The sequence below is a fragment of the Chelonoidis abingdonii genome, chromosome 7, assembly GCF_003597395.2.
Source record: "Chelonoidis abingdonii isolate Lonesome George chromosome 7, CheloAbing_2.0, whole genome shotgun sequence".
Taxonomy (NCBI): domain Eukaryota; kingdom Metazoa; phylum Chordata; order Testudines; family Testudinidae; genus Chelonoidis; species Chelonoidis abingdonii.
This window is the reverse complement of record NC_133775.1, coordinates 2,044,212-2,058,923: the sequence shown is the minus strand read 5'-3', so window position 1 is coordinate 2,058,923 and position 14,712 is coordinate 2,044,212. Positions and strand designations below refer to the sequence as shown.

The 14,712-nt window shown below is 47.5% G+C and overlaps 1 protein-coding gene across 6 annotated transcripts in view; it reads right to left on the bottom strand.

The window, feature by feature from the left end:
- Positions 1-14,712, bottom strand: part of ST3GAL3 (ST3 beta-galactoside alpha-2,3-sialyltransferase 3) — a 425,585-nt gene that overhangs the window by 22,828 nt on the left and 388,045 nt on the right. For 5 of the 6 annotated variants that reach the window (XM_075067555.1, XM_075067557.1, XM_075067556.1 and 2 more), the window contains one exon: positions 10,623-10,769. The exons of the other annotated variant lie outside the window; for it this stretch is intronic. In XM_075067555.1, coding sequence (XP_074923656.1) covers positions 10,623-10,769 — 147 coding nt within the window. The remainder of the gene's footprint in view (positions 1-10,622; positions 10,770-14,712) is intronic. 6 annotated transcript variants of the gene reach the window in all.

The following is a 14,712-nucleotide window of genomic DNA, read 5'->3' as shown; positions in this document are numbered from 1 at the left end:
AGATGCTTGGTGGCAGATTTGTAGGAGTTGGTCTCTGTCTGAGGGGTTTGGAGCAGATGCGGTTGTACGCTCAGTGCTTGGCTGCAGACGATGGATCGTGTGGGTGTCCGGGATGGAGCTGGAGGCATGAAGGTAGGCAATAGCTGTCGGTGGGTTTTTGGTATAGGGTGGTGTTAATGTGGACCATCCACTTATTTGCAACGTGGTGGCCTAGGAAGTGGACTTCTCCATGTAGGGTTTGGGTTTTTTCAGGGGGTGAGTTTGGATGGTTTGGGGTGGAAGCTGTGGAAACATGGGTGGATTCTTCCAGAGTCTCCTTCCCATGGGTCGCAGATGATGAAGATGTCATCAAATGCACCGTAGGTTAGAGAAGGGTGCATGGGTGGATGAAGCTAGGAAGCGTTGTTCCAGCGTCAGCCATAAAAAGTGTTGGCATATTGTGGGGCTACGCGGTGTGCCATGCGGTTTGCACTGGTCTGGAGGTAGATATTGTCACCAATCTGAATATTGTGCATGAGGATAAAGTCACAGAGCTTGAACAACCAGTTGTGCTGTGGCATTAAATATAAAGTGTACAGTGCTCACTTTCTATTTATTTTTGATTATAAGTATTTGCATGTAAAAAACAACAGAAATAGTATTTTTAAAATTCTCACAATACAAGTACTGTAGTGCAATCTCTTTATCATTAAAGTTGAACTCACAAAATCTAGAACTGTGTAAAAACGGCATTAAAAATAAAACAATGTAAAATTTTAGAGCCTGTAATCCACTCAGTCCTACTGCTTGTAAGCCAATTGCTAGCAACCAAAGAAGTTTTGGTTACAAATGCAGGAGACATTGCTGTCCAATGTCCTTGTTTTACAAATGTCACCTATAAAGTGAGAAACAGGAGTTTGGCGTGGCACTGCTCCGCGAGTACGCAAGATATTTATTGCCAGATGCACTAAAGGATTGATATTTCCCTTAATGCTCCTCAATCACCATTCCAGAGGACAAGCATGCTATGCTGATATGGGTTCTGTCAATGAGTAATCAAAAGCGTGCGAAACCACCATTTTTGTATCTGAGTCAGATGCCACCAGTACAAGATGATTTCTTTATTGAGTGAGTGGGTTCGATGAGGTTTCCCCCAATCAGAGTGCTGCTCCTTTTAAAGACTTCATGAAAGGATGCTCCACAACCTTGTCCATCTCAATTTTGGAGGCACTTCAGATTTAAACCCTGGATCAAGTGCTGTATCTAATTGTGACAGAACCCAGACCAGTGGGGTATAGAGTCTGGTAGAGGGCAAATATATTGGTCACTGGATGAGTAGTTTTCTGTTCCTGAGTGACCAGAGCAGGGCTGCACTAGAGTAATCAGGAACCTGCTAGACCAATTAAGGCAGACAGGCTGATTAGAACACCCTGTAGCCTATCAGGCAGGCTAATCAGGGCACCTGGGTTAAAAAGAGCTCACTCCAGTAGGCAGGGGAGAGCCAGAGGAGGAGAATGCGTGTGAAGAGCTGAGGGCTGGTCTACACACAGGGGAAAATTGATCTTAATACGCAACTTCAGCTACGTGAAAACGTAGCTGAAGTCGAAGTATCTAAGATCGAATTACTCACCGTCCCACGAGCACGGTATCGATGTCCGCGGCCCTCCTGTCGATCCGGCACCCGCTCGCTTGGTGGAGTTCCGGAAATCGATATAAGCGTGCGCTCGGGATCCGATATATTCGCGTCTAGATGAGATGCAATAATCGATCCCCGACAGATCGATTCTACGGCCCGATAACGGCGGGTAGTGGAAGATGTAGCCTGAAGAGCAAAAGGCACAGAAGAGCTGAGAGTGAGAGGGTGCTGCTGGAGGACTAAGGAGTACAACTTATCAGACAACGGAGGAGATCCTGTGGTGAGGATAAAGAAGGTGTTTGGAGGAGGCCATGGGGAAGTAGCCCAGGGAGTTGTAGCTGTCATGCAGCTATTACAGGAGGCGCTATAGACAGCTGCAATCCACAGGGCCCTGGGCTGGAACCCGGAGTAGAGGGTGGGCCCGGGTTCCCCCCAAACCTCCCAACTCCTGATCAGACACAGGGGGAGCTGACCCAGACTGTGGGGAAGATCACTGAGGTGAGCAAATCTGCCAATAAGCACAGGACCCACCAAGGTAGAGGAGGAACTTTGTCACACTATCCTTAGAAATCTCACATTGGTCCCTTCTTTGCTTTTTTCAATTCTGCAGTGAAAGTGTTCTTAAAATGAACAGCATGTGCTGGGTCATCATCTGAGACTGCTGTAACATGAAACATAGGGCAGAATGCGGGTGAAACAGATCAGGGGACATACAATTCTCCCCCAAGGAGTTCAGTCACAAATTTAATTAACATATTATTTTTTTAACAAGCATCATCAGCATGGAAGCATGTCCTCTGGAATGGTGGCTGAAGCATGAGGAGAATATGAATGTTTAGCATATCTGGCATGTAAATACCTTGCAATGCCATCTACAAAAGTGCCATGCAAACGCCTGTTCTCACTTTCAGGTGACACTGTAAATAAGAAGCGGACAGCATTATCTTCAGTAAGTGTAAACTAACTTGTTTGTCTTAGTGATTGGCTGAACAAGAAGTAGGACTGAGTGGACTTGTTTTACATTGTTTTGTTTTTGAGTGCAGTTATGTAACAAAACAAAATGTACATTTATAAATTGCACTTTCACAGCAAAGAGATCGCACTACAGCACTTGTTTGAGGTGAACTGAAAAATACTCTCTCTTTTGTTTATAATTTTTACAGTGCAAATATTTGTAATAAAAATATACACTTTGATTTCAGTTACAACACAGAATACAATACATATGAAAATGTAGAAAAACATCCTGAATATTTAATAAATTTAAATTGGTATGCTATTGTTTAACAGTGCAATTAAAACTGCGCTTAATCGCAGTTGAATTTTTTAATCGTGATTAATTTTTTTGAGTTAATCGCATTAGTTAACTGCAATTAATCGACAGCCCTAAAACAAAGTACTTCTTCACACAATGCACAGCCAACCTGTGGTACTCTTTGACAAGGGATGCTTTGAAGGCCAAAACTATAACTGGATTCAACAGAGAATTAGATAAGGTCCATCAATAGCTATTAGCCAAGACATTCAGAGATGCAACTCCATGCTCAGGGTGTCCCTAAGCCTCTCACTGCCAGAGGATGGATCATTTGATGATTGCTCTGTTCTGTTAATTCCATTTGAATCATCTGGTATTGGCCACTGTCAGAAGACAGGATACTGGGATAGAAGGACCACTGGTCTGACCTGGTATGGCCATTCTTATGTCGGGAGTTTCCAACTCTCCCTTACCTTTGTACAGAACACCCTGGACAAAGTGACAGATAGCTTTTCAGCGAGCAGAGGAGTGTAAATCTGAGGTGCCATGCTCCCAACCAAAGACTGAACCCATCAGGCCTGTTATGGAAAGAAGGTGGGTTTGAACTGTAACACACCATGTAACAAATGAAAGTAAGGGGAAGTTAATAGTAATGAATATACTTCAGAAGCTAGAACTGTAGACAATTGATAAGGGAAGCAAAGGAAAACAAGGAGAAATCTATGGACAGCAGCATTAAGGACAATGAGAAAGAGTTTTAAAAATATATTAGGAACAAAAAGAATCATAACAATGGTATTGGTCCATAATAGATGTAAATGATAGAATCATCAATAATGCAGAAGTGGCAGAAGTGTTCAATACATTCCTCTGTTCTGTGTTTGGGAAAAGAACAAATGATGTAGTCATGTAGTATGATGATAAGAACATACTTTCAATTCCACTAGTATCTCAGGAGTATGTTAAATAGAACCTAGTAAAGTTAGACATTTTAAAATCAGCTCGTGTGGATAACTTGCATCCAAGAGTTTTAAAAGAGATGGTGGAGGAGCTCACTGGACTGCTAATGCTGATTTTCAAAAAAAATCTTGGGACACCAGGGAAATTCCAGAAGACTGGAAGAAAGCTAATGTTGTGCTGATATTTAAAAATGGGATGACCTGGGTAATTAGAGGCCCGTCAGTCTGACACTGATCCTGGGCAAGATAATGGAGCAGTTGATACAGAGACTGCTAGTAAAGAATTAAAGGAGAGTGTGATGAGGTGTACAAAACCCACACTGGGCCCGAAGGGGTTAACAGATAACACAGAGCCATGATAGCCCTGCCCCTCCAGGCCTGCAAAGCATGCTCCAGCTGGAGAGGAAGCTTAAAAGGGAGCAACTCCATTCAGAAGTGGGCAGGGCTGCCCAGAGTGGGAGGCAAGTGGGGCATCTTGCCCCAGGCCCTGGGTCTCGCAGGGGCCCCTTGAGCCGCTCCAGGTTTTCCGCGGCACTTCTGCAGCAGGCCTTCACTCGCTCTGGGTCTTTGGCGGCAGGTCCTTCAGTGCAGTGAAGCACTCGCCGCAGCCTTGGAGCACAGCGCCGCAAGCGGGGGCTGGTGGGGGGTGGGTTGCGATCAGTGGCGGGTCCTTCCCTTCGAGAGGGACCCACCGCTGAATTGCCACTGAAGACCCGGCCCTGCCCCAGGTCCCCTGAATCCTCTGGGCAGCCCTGGAAGTGGGAGGGTGGGGAGGAACTCCTGGACAAGGGCGCGGAAGAAAACTCGCTGTGGGGAACAGGACTGCACACTGAGCCCGGGAAAGGCAGAAGGTTTACTTGTCTTTTCTTTTGTTATCTTGTATTGGACTTGGAGCTGGGGGAGGGGTAGGCGGTAGGAAGTGACCCGGGGAGCGTAACTCTGAGGGCACTCCAGGGAGCTGGAACGGACCCTGGTGGAGTGGAGCGGCCCAGGCTCCCCTTCCAACTGTCCCGGCTGCAGGAGGGGCACAAGCCACATTCCAGTCTCACTCACCTCCGATACGAAGAGGGCAAGGACACTGCAAACCCAAGGTGAAGCTAAACCCGTCCTTGGGTGATGAACGGAACTGAAAGGCCCTCTCTCTGAGGCACGATATTGGATGCGCTACTCAATAGGCCACCGGGCTCTATTAGAGAGGGTACTATAATGAATGTCAAACACATGGGTTAATGGAAAACAGATCCTGTCAAACCAACTTGATATTTTTTTAATAAGATTACAAGTTTGGTTGATAAAAGTAAGAGTGTTGATATTATAGACTTCTGCAAGGAGCTTCACTGAGCACTGCACAACATTTTGATTAAAAACCTAGAAGGATATAAAATTACCATGGCACACATTAAATGGATTAAAAGCTGGCTGACTGATAGGTCTCCATGTAACCCTCCCTTCGTTCTTGTCCCTTTGTATTTAATATTTTTATCAATGACCTGGAAGAAAACATAAAATCAGCCTTGTTAAAGTTTTCAGATGACACAGAAATTGAGGGAGTGGGAAATAACGAAGAGGACAAGTCACTGATACAGCGTGATCTGGAGTGCTTGGTAAGCTGATCACAAAGAAACTATGCATTTTAATGTGGCTTATTGTGACGGTGCTGCCTGTGGGAGTCAGCTGAGGTCACTCAATCAGGGTGAACTGCAAACAAAACAGGGCAGACAAACCTCAGACGCAGGTGGTTATTCCAATACTTAGATTTACCAACCAGCACAAAACAGCTTTTAAAGTATCTCACTGGTTACTTAAAAGTTTAAACCACGCAGTTCCCTTAAAGTGCCCAGCCTCAGGCCTCCATCCAGACACATCTGTCAGATATGATGATGATTCCTGAAAATCTTACTTCATCATATAAAAGAAAAGGTTCTTCCAATCCCAAAGCATCAGCCACATACCCAGGTTCAATTATAACTTAGATCTTACCCACAATACACGCTTATAGCCAATTCTTACTGACTAAGCTAAAATTTATTAGAAAAGAAAAGAGAGTGAGTGTTGGTTAAAAGATCAATACACATACAGACTTGAATTCAATTCTTGAGGTTCAGATACATAGTAGAGGTGAGCTTGTAGTTGCCAAAAGTCCTTTTAGAAATAGTCCATAGGTTATAGTCCATGTCCATATTCCAGGTGATCCGGTCACTGACTGGGATCTCAATCCTGTGGCTTAAGGTTTCCCCTCTTGAAACCCAAAGCAATCTGGATGAGAAGGATCGTGTCTAGGGTCTTATACATTTCCAGCAGCCTTTCGGCCTCAGAAACAACTCGGTTTAACTCCTTCTCCCACAAACATCTCTGGCAATTAGCACAGGGTAATTATCCATTAAACAGTTCAGATACAGGTTACCCCAACCTTCAGAGAAACACACAGACGCTAATACTATTTCACTCAAGTCATCTTAAATGCTAATATTCCTTTTTGATCTTTGAATTAAAGCTCTAGCAATAGACAAGACTTGCTTATCTGCATTACATCTCAAGACCGGAGCATACCATCCTCCCCTCGATACCCCTAACAATGCAGACTTGCATTTCAAAGCTCTGTTCATTTACATAGCTTTCAAACCAGTTCTTAAGGTTCACCCATGGGTCAGGTCAGTCGGTGAGGTGAGTTAATTAACTCTTTCTGGCCCTGTCACCTTTCAATGAGATATTATATTACACTCATAACATCACACTTATATATAAGCATATACATCTAGGAACAGAGAATGTCAGCCACACTTACAGGATGGGGGACTCATCCTGGGAAGCAGTGACTCTGAAAAATATTTGGGGGTCATGGTGGATAATCAGTTGAACCTGAGCTCCCAGTGCAATGCTGTGGCCAAAAGAGCTAATGTGATCCTGGGATCCATAAATGGGAGAATCTCAAATAGGAGATAAGATGATATTTTACCTCTGTGTTTGGCATTGGTGCGACTGCTGCTGGAATCCTGTGCCCACAATTCAGGGAGGATGAAGGTAAATTGGAGAGGACTCAAAGAAGAGCCATGAGAATGATTAAAGGGTTAGAAAACCTGCCTTACAATGACAGAGTCAAGGAGCTCAATCTATGTAGCTAAACTAAGAGATGGTTAAGGGGTAACTTGATTACCGTCTTTAAGTACCTGCATGGAGAACAAATATTTGACAATGGGCTCTCCAGGCTAGCAGAGGAAGGTAAAACACAACCCAATGGCTGGAAGTTAAAGCTACGTGAATTCAGACTGGAAATAAGGCATACATTTTTAACAGGGAGGGAAATTAACCACTGGAACAATGTACCAAGGTCATGGTGACTCACTGGCAATGTTTAAATCAAGACTGCACGTTTTTCTAAAGTTCTGCCCTAGGAAAGACTGTGGGGCAGGTCTCTGGCCTGTGTTATACAGGAGGTCAGATTAAATGATCACAGTGGTTCCTTCTGGCCTTGGAATCTGTGCACGTCTTTACCAGGCTGCCAGAATCAAACTCAGAGAGAGGAGGTGGGCGAGGGTCTTTTATTGGGCTAGCTTCTGTCAGTGAGAGATTAAATACCCCAGGGCAGGGCTCCCCACTGAGCTCTCCCCATGCCCAGGGCAGGACACGGCAAGAGAGTGATGTCATTAAATGGGAGACAGGAAGGGCAACTGAACAAAACAGCTAAACAGATTCTGCACAAAGTGCTGTCAAATGCACAAAGAGACAAAACTTTCCTTGCTAGCAGCTGTTACAAATGTGTCACTCCAGCAGAAGACGATGTTTTCATGACAGGGTGCTGGAGAGGACTCTCCACATTAGTGCAGTTGCATCACAGAGTATGCTAATGGTGACACAGCAAAGCCTGGGCTCATTCCATTCTACAGAGTGCAGCTTCTTGCAACCCTCCCTGGAGAGAGCTCTGCTCTACTGCCACGTTCTGTGACTCACCAGGACTTCACCAGCGGGAGTCCCCTACACACCTGAATTAAATTCCTGTGACGTGTAACAGCAGCGTATGGAGAACATGCAAGAGCAGAGAGCTGAGCATCTCTCTTCGGCCGTTTTGTACCAGAGCAATGGAGGCAGCAATGCCCATGGTGGCTTGCTGAGGCCTGGGATGCACCGTCCCCGTTCTCCAGTGCAGCCTGCCCTGTGTGAATGCAGCTGTGCGTGTGCTCGCCTGACAGAGGCAGGGCTCAGCAATGATTCTGCTGCAGGAGCACTGAGCTGAGCTAACTGGCCGTGGCCAGGAAACAATCCTTGTCTATGAGGAACAGCTGAGCACCCCGGTGGCTCCGCAGCAGCTGCACAGCGCTGTGGGCTGTGGCATTAGATCGCAGTTGGATGTAGGGTCAGAGCTATGCTGGGCACTTCACAGCTCAAGTAAGAACACGGGTCCTGCCCTGAAGAGTTTCTATTGTAAAGTGATCGTGGCAAGGCACTGTGGGGAGACAAAAGCACGGGGCTCAGCATGAGGCAGGAACATACAGAGCAGAGTTCTGGGGCTGCCTGGGTGAGACAATCCCAGTGGGCCCGTTCCCAGGCAGCTCTTCATTTAGGGGACTCAGCGGGGTGGTGGAGAATCTGACAGAGGAGAGGGGGGCTGTATGGCATGCAGCGCCAGGGAGGACTCTTGGGCAGCATGGATGGGGCAGGAGATTGTTCAGGGGGAAGTAGACAGAATACAGAACCGGAAGAGGAGCGTGGCTGGCAGGGAGGAGCCCTGGAAGCGAGGACCAGGTGTCTGGAACGGATGTAGAGGATGGGAAGCCTGTGGCGTGGGGCGAGGAGCTCAGAACGGTGGAAGCTCTGGTTTAGCTATGATGGCTGGACAACCTGGAAGAGCTGTAGGAAAGAGCGGAACATTGCACATGGCCACACGTGTGGGGTAGATCTGAGGGTCATTTCCACATGTGGCAACAGAAGCCCTGCCAGTGAATGGGCTCAGGGGTTGAACAAGAAGGAGAGTTGCCACAGCCCACTATTTACCTATCACAGGTTACCTAGCTGGCCTCCATCACCAGAGGATCTTGCACCCCAAGATATTTCTCTTCACAATGCCCCTGTGAGGAAAGGAAGATCCCTTATTCAGTGGCTACATAGGGAAACTGAGGCACGGAGGGACTGAGTGATTTATCCAACGTGTCTTCATACATGAACATCTGTATCAGGAGCTAGGAACTGAACCCAGCTCTCCCAAGTCCCAGCTTAGCACTGAGCCATCCTTCCCTTTGCCAGGCCCCTGTCCCCTCACCATGCCCGAGAGTTGGCAAACCACAGGAGATACCTTTAAAAAGGCCGAAGCCAGGTCTACACTAGGAAAGTTTAGCTATATCAGCAAACCCCTCCTGTGCAGACACAGCTCTAAGTGGCAAAAAGGCGCTTTCACCCGTGTAACTTACACCAGTTCCCTGACTGAAGTAGGCTACACCAATGTGATGAAGTGGGAATGTTCTTGCTGTGAGATGTGAATGCTGAGTGGAGAGTACTGACGTGGGAAGGTTGCAGAGGAGTTGTGCTGGGACGGCCTGCCTTGGGGAACGGAGCATACCTGAGCCTGTAACCTGAGAACCCAGGAGGGGGTTGGAGGCCAGTTAACACCTCTGCCTGGGACACTGGACAAAGGCTGGGGGAGGAGCCAGGGGAAGGCTGAGTGAGAGGCTGGGGGCAGTTTTCAGTTTTGGAGCTGGCTGGGAAATGGAGAGGGGCACTTCCCAACGGGGCTGTGGCCTCCCTGGGGGTCCCAGATGGACCTAACTAAAGGGGGTCCTGTTGTCTGTACCGGCAAGACCTGTCTTGGACTGTGTTCCTGTCGTTTAAATAAACCTCTGTTTTAGTGGCTGGCTGAGAGTCACATCTGACTGCAAAGTGTGTGTGGCGGGGGGGAGTGCAGGACCCTCTGGCTTTCCCAGGACCCCGCCTGGGCGGACTCGCTGTCGGAAGCGCACGGAGGGGCATATGCTGAATGCTCCAAGGAGAGACCCAGGAGGTGAAGACGTGTGAGCTTCTTGCCCTGAACAAGTCTGCTCCAAGGGAGAGGAGGCTCCCCAAAGTCCTGCCTGGCTTTGTGGGGAGCAGTTCCAGAGCATTTTCCAGGGACTCCATGACAACCAGCAACATCATTTTTATGCCAGTATAACTGTGTCTACACCAGGGATTTTATCAGTATAGAAATGTTGCAAAAGTCACACCCCTGCCCAAGATTACTGTCTCAGTAAAAGTTTTTAGTTCAGATCTGGCCTCGTCAAATACTTCTGTATAGGTGGAAGGACGTGTGTATATATTAGTTTGCGGCTTCACAGCCAGCAGGAAGACAACATGCATCAGCAAAGTCCTCTCCTCCACATTTCTCAGCAGGGGCGGAGAGGAGAGGATCACATGACAAAAAGCATATTGGTTAGAGTAATAAAATAGATGGAAAAATCCTACCAGCCCCCATCGAGAACATCTCCCCAGCACCAGTGCAGGATTTAGCCCATTCTAGTTTACATTTATCTGTAACTTTTCCATCCTTTACTTTGGCCTCCACCACTAGCTCTGCGAAGGGGAAGGAATCACACCCCTATGTCTGCCAGAGGACTTTCCCAAGCAGCCTGTACCCATTTGTAACATACATTATGCTTGAGAGTGTCCCTGGAAGTGTAAGTGCAAACATCCGGCTGTCGTGTGCTTGGCAGTGGCGTGGAGCCCAGCCACCCTTGGCTCATGCTCCTCTGCAGGAAAAGCAATATCCATTATCACCAGTTTCACAGTCCTGGACTCAGGCGGTTCAGCCAGCACCCGGGCGCCTTACCTCTTTTATGGCAGACATCTTGATGCTCTCGTAGTAATGTAGTGGTGCATTTGGTGAATTCATGTCATAGCCAAATCCAGCTACTGCTACCTCATCACAGTTGTGCAGTGCCATGGTGATTGCGACACTTCCCAAGGTGGGGATGTTCTGAGGTGGGGAAAAGAAGGAATAGACACTGTTAGTTGTCATCCTTAGAACTGATTTCCAGTGAATGGCTCTGGGACAGATATTGCCTCTGCAGGACATTCAGCCACATCTGCACCTCAGCTGCCAAGTGCCAACTCTCAGAGCCAACAGCCTCTGGATCTGTAGAGAAACTCAGGTCTCCTAGGCACTACAACAACACATCCGGCTTGCCAGGTAGCTGCTTCCTTCCCAGCTAGCCAGTGCCATCTGAAACACCCAGCCCACAAGCAGAGGCTCCTGTTCAAGCAACCATGCTCGGCCTTTCCTGCATAAATATAACGATTCCCGCACAGGGTTAAACCTCCCTTCTCCAGCCGCTGGGTCTTGGTGCTAGGACAGTGAGTACTGCTGGGAGAGGAAGCACGAAATAGGTCAATTCTTTGCTGGAAGCGGGTAAATTTGTTTTCAGAGATTAAAATAGCCATAAGCATGGAGCTGCTGCTCTAAATCCAGGAGCAGTTCTCAGATAACAGAGGGGGAATACTAATGCTGAATGGGGACCGTAACACAAGGGATTCTGTGGAGTCTCAACTTCAGCAGCTTTCAAAGCACTTGAAGCAGGTACTGCTGCACTGGGGGGAAGGGGAGAGCAGAATGGGGCCAGCCAGGAGTACCCCTTCCTCACCAGCACCCCTGCACAGTTCTGGATTGAGGGAACCCCCCATTAGGGGGCACTAGGACTCCCCAGCCATGTGGCCTTAGAGAAAGAACTGCAGAGAGGAGCCAGGCAGAGATTCAAGTCAGCAGAGCAGCTGCAGAACAGTCCAAGCAGGGAATGAGAACACAGAGGGTGTCAGAGTGTTTCCTGCATTTTCACTCCAGTCTTCCCCGTGGGCTGATCAGTTTGCCCCAACTCCCTCTTCTCATTACCCCCCTCCCTTCGTCTTTCCATTCTGCTCCTAAATGCACCCATCCAAAGACTGAAACCACAAAGAAAGGGGCAGGGGAAAACACTGTACGCCCACATAGGATAGCCAGGTCGAAAAGGGGACCTGATAGCATCCAGTCAGACCAACTGACTGGACTCCCAAAGTCTGCTTATTGCATGTGGGGGAGGTGCTGGGTCATCACCTGCACCAGCCCCTACTCAGCCTGGGCCATCTCCTACCTGCATTGGGTGGCTGCAGCTCCCAGCCCTGGATCCACAGGTGAGTCCCTCCTGGTAGGAAAGAGGGGAAGAGCAGATGGGGGAAAGCAGGAAGAAGAACGAGCAGGGGGCATGGCCTCAGACAAGGCGGGGTGGGGTAGGGCATGGGCAGGGTCTTAGGGGAAGAGGCAGGGCAGGGAAGATTCCCGAACTCCTGCTGGAGTGTCCGGTTTTTAAATTTTGCAGAGTTGGCAACCTGACTTCCCCAGTATGTTGTGTTGCTCTCACTACCCCGGTTTAGTTAAAACAGCACAACTGCCACGTTTAGATAGGCCTCAGTGACGTCCTCTTGCAAGGTGAGTAAAGTCACTGCTTAACAGAACTCCCCAAGCGGGTGCCTATTGCTCAGTAGCTCAGCTCTTCTCAAGCTCAAGAGACTCTGAGATACTGATTTATTCTGTCCTCTCTTTGACATCTCTGTCCTGGCAAAGAACTATTCAATGTGACCAGCACTTGCCACACCAAGACGTCCCCCGACCTGCTCCTGAGGGAGCAGCAGCTGAGAGCACAGCTCCTTGGCTCAAGCAGGATGGAGGGCACAGCAGTTTATTGGGAGTTGTAGTGTATTGGAGGTACCTGTGAAAGGGCAAAAACTACAGGTGACTAAAATAACATTTATTAAACTCAGACTCGCCTAACGCCATTAGAAAGGTGTCCACTTGAAACAAACAGGGAACCTGAATGTATTTTTTCCAAGCTCCCCAGCAAAGCATCCAGACACGGAAGGGGACTGTCCCGCTCTACTCGGCACTGAGGAGGCCTCAGCTGGAGCACTGAGAGCCAGGCTTCAGGAAAGATGTGGACAAACTGGAGAGAGTCCAGAGCAGGGCAACGAAGATGGTGAAAGGTTTAGAAAACCTGATCTGACCTATGGAGAAAGGTTAAAAAACCTGGGCCTGGTTAATCTTGGGAAAAGAAGGCTGAAGGGGGGGACCTAATGATAATCTTCAAATAGGTGAAGGGCTGTTATAAAGAGGACAGTGATGAATTGTTCTCCACCTCCACTGAAGGCAGGACAAGCAGTAATCAGCTTCATCTGCAGCAAGGGAGATTCGGGTTCGGATTAGGAAAAACTTTCTAACTCTAAGGGTAGTTAAGCTCTGGGATAGGCTCCCAAGGGAAATTGTGGAATCCTCATGATTGGAGGGTTCCAAGAACAGGTGGGACAAACGCCTGTCACGGATGATCTTGGTCCTGCCTCAGCCCAGAGGACTGGACTTGAGTTCTCGAGGTCCCTTCCAACCCTACAATTCTATGTACTTCCCATAAAGCTCTGTCCATTAGTCACACACACACACACACACACACACACACACACACACACACACACACAAAGACACACTGTGTGTCAGCAGCAGGAAAATGGTTATGTTCATGAGAACACAAAGCTGTTGAAGAGTCTGATGGCCGGACTCTGCCCCCACTTACCTGGTGCCCACTCCAATGGGAGAATAACATAAATGTATGGAGATACACCTATCTCAGAAAGCTGGAAGGGACCCTGAATGGTCATCGAATCCAGCCCCCTGCCTTCACTAGCAGGACCAAGTACTGGTTTTGCCCCAGATCCCTAAGTGGCCCCCTCAAGCATTGAGCTCACAACCCTGGGTTTAGCAGGCCAATGCTCAAACCACTGAGCTAGCCCTCCTCCCTCTTGCCCTGTGGCCTTTGCCTGCAGGGATTTTTATTGGCCAAGTAAACACATAAGAGCAAATGTTCTGGTATGAAATGTATAAACTGATGAGAATTGATCATCACACACAATCTTCACTGGGAATTTCCAAACTCTCACAATTTTACATTTTTTAAACACAATTCTGATTCTGTTTGCATACAGCTTGTTAATACACAGATTCTAGTAATAAAAGTATCAGAGGGGGAGCTGTGTTAGTCTGGATCTGTAAAAAGTGAAACAGAGTCCTGGGGCATCTTATAGACGTATTGGAGCATGAGCTTCTGTGGGTGAATACCCACTTCGTCAGACGCATTCACCCACGAAAGCTCATGCTCCAATACATCTGTTAGTCTACAAGGTGCCCCAGGACTCTGTGTCACTTTTTAGTAATAAAAGATGAATTTTCTCCTGGTCACAGAAATTTGAGCGAAGTCCCTATTTGGGTGTAACTTGTACAATTCCTGTATTGTCCCTATCATGAGGATTTCTGAGCACGTCTTTGGCTACTCCTCTTTAAACCCCACACAACCCTCAAAGATTTCTTGTTTTCTAACGTTACACCAGGAACAGCTGTCTAGTCCCATTACACTAAGAACTGACCCACAGTCCTTAGAAAAATAATTGCGTATGCCCCTAAAATAACATAAAATTGGAAGACTTGACTCTGTGGCAGCAGCTTTTACATTAACTAAGCAGCAATGTCTATATCAGGGGTAGGCAACCTATGGCACGTGTGCCGAAGGCAGCACGTGAGCTGGTTTTCAGTGGCACTCACACTGCCCGAGTCCTGGCCACCGGTCTGGGGGGCTCTGCATTTTAATTTAATTTTAAACGAAGCCGCTTAAACATTATAAAACCTTATTTACTTTACATACAACAATAGTTTAATTATATATTATAGACTTATAGAAAGAGCTCTTCTAAAAACGTTAAAATGTATGACTGGGAACAAAGGGTAGGAATTAATGGTAAATTCTCAGAATGGAGAGGGGTAACTAGTGGTGTTCCCCAAGGGTCAGTCCTAGGACCAATCCTATTCAATTTATTCATAAATGATCTGGAGAAAGGGGTAAACAGTGAGG